Source organism: Phalaenopsis equestris, unplaced genomic scaffold (genome assembly GCF_001263595.1).
Source record: "Phalaenopsis equestris unplaced genomic scaffold, ASM126359v1 Scaffold195020, whole genome shotgun sequence".
NCBI lineage: Eukaryota > Viridiplantae > Streptophyta > Magnoliopsida > Asparagales > Orchidaceae > Phalaenopsis > Phalaenopsis equestris.
The window spans coordinates 1-1,227 of NW_018214969.1; the positions used below are offsets into that span (position 1 = coordinate 1).

The 1,227-nt window shown below is 40.3% G+C and overlaps 1 protein-coding gene across 1 annotated transcript; it reads left to right on the plus strand.

The window, feature by feature from the left end:
- Positions 1 to 9: 9 nt before the first annotated feature.
- On the plus strand, positions 10 to 900 carry LOC110034973 (protein trichome birefringence-like 35). Its single transcript, XM_020739212.1, has 2 exons — positions 10 to 207; positions 432 to 900. The coding sequence occupies exons 1-2, from the start codon at positions 120 to 122 to the stop codon at positions 725 to 727; spliced, it is 384 nt and encodes a 127-aa protein (XP_020594871.1). The 5' UTR covers positions 10 to 119; the 3' UTR covers positions 728 to 900.
- The last annotated feature ends 327 nt before the right edge of the window (positions 901 to 1,227 follow it).

The following is a 1,227-nucleotide window of genomic DNA, read 5'->3' on the forward strand; positions in this document are numbered from 1 at the left end:
TCACAATGCTGAAGTGGAGTAAAAGAAGGGCTCATCAATTCTTCTACTTGGCTCTCTTATCACTATTCGTTCTCTTCTCTCCTCTTCACAATCAAAGCGCCAGTAGGCTCCATGGTGGAATGCAGAAGGAAGACTCTGCTACACGCTCTTCGTTTCCTACCTATCTGACCACCAACTCATCTATCCATAAATCATCGAGGGTTTTAGGTTTGTTTCACCGAAACCACTAATTAATGTCTCGGAAACTCTGATTTGTGCTCTTTGCTCTCTGATGGCATTAATAAACATGCTAAAAATGGTTGTGAGATAAGTATCTGTTGGTTATAGCTGTCAAATGAATTTTCCTGGTTTTGGCTTGGACTCTGGTTTCGTGTAGTTTAGGTTGTTTTGGATGAGATTATAGACATAATTTGTTGGGGGTCTGGTTTCAGGTGATTCGGAGTGGGCTAAGGCATGCGGTTCTTCTCGGAGTTATAAGAGAAAGCTAAGACGCTCGACGAGATACCCACAGCCAAGGAGGAGCCGACAGGAAAAATGTGATATTTTTGCTGGCAGATGGGTTTACGACACTGTCTCCTATCCATTGTACGATGAGGGTGGTTGTCCATATATGTCTGATCAATTAGCTTGCACAAAGCACGGTCGGCCAGATGTGGAATACCAGAGAATGCGATGGCAGCCCCATGGATGCAACTTGAAGAGGTTTGGTAATTTTTACTTGTTTTAAATATACATTTTGTTGAATCTGGTTTTGCTTGTGGAATCACACCGAAAGGGAGAGCTAGTGAAGGAGGAAAGGATGAACTAGATAAAAGAAAGTACATGATGTATGATATTAAATTTCAGGGGCACGGTTCAATAGAAAAGGAATCCTCCTTTTTACATTAACTTCCCTTTATATAGGGCCATTTTTTTTTTATAAAATATATACAGAGTTATGATCATACTTGGATCCCTTAGGATTCTTGACTGCTTGCATCTGTCATCTCTTGTTTCAGGTGTCTATATTATATCTTTGTAGGCATCTGTCTTTGACGTTTGGTTCTTTGTGCTCCTTGTTAATTCATATCTAATTAGGGGTGTAAATGAGCGGAACATGGGCGAGCTCAGACTCAGCTCTTGTTCGAATCGTTATAAAATACCATTTTTTTTGTTCAACTCGTTTATTTTTCGAACACAATAAATGTGTTCGTATTCGGCTCATTTGCTTAGTGAGCCATACACGAG

What these genes read in the sequence shown, in the direction of transcription:
- LOC110034973 (XM_020739212.1), top strand. Translation starts at nt 120, where the DNA reads ATGCAGAAGGAAGACTCTGCTACACGCTCTTCGTTTCCTACCTATCTG. An exon ending in TAAATCATCGAGGGTTTTAG is followed by an intron (nt 208 to 431) that starts GTTTGTTTCACC and finishes GTCTGGTTTCAG; the next exon opens with GTGATTCGGAGTGGGCTAAG.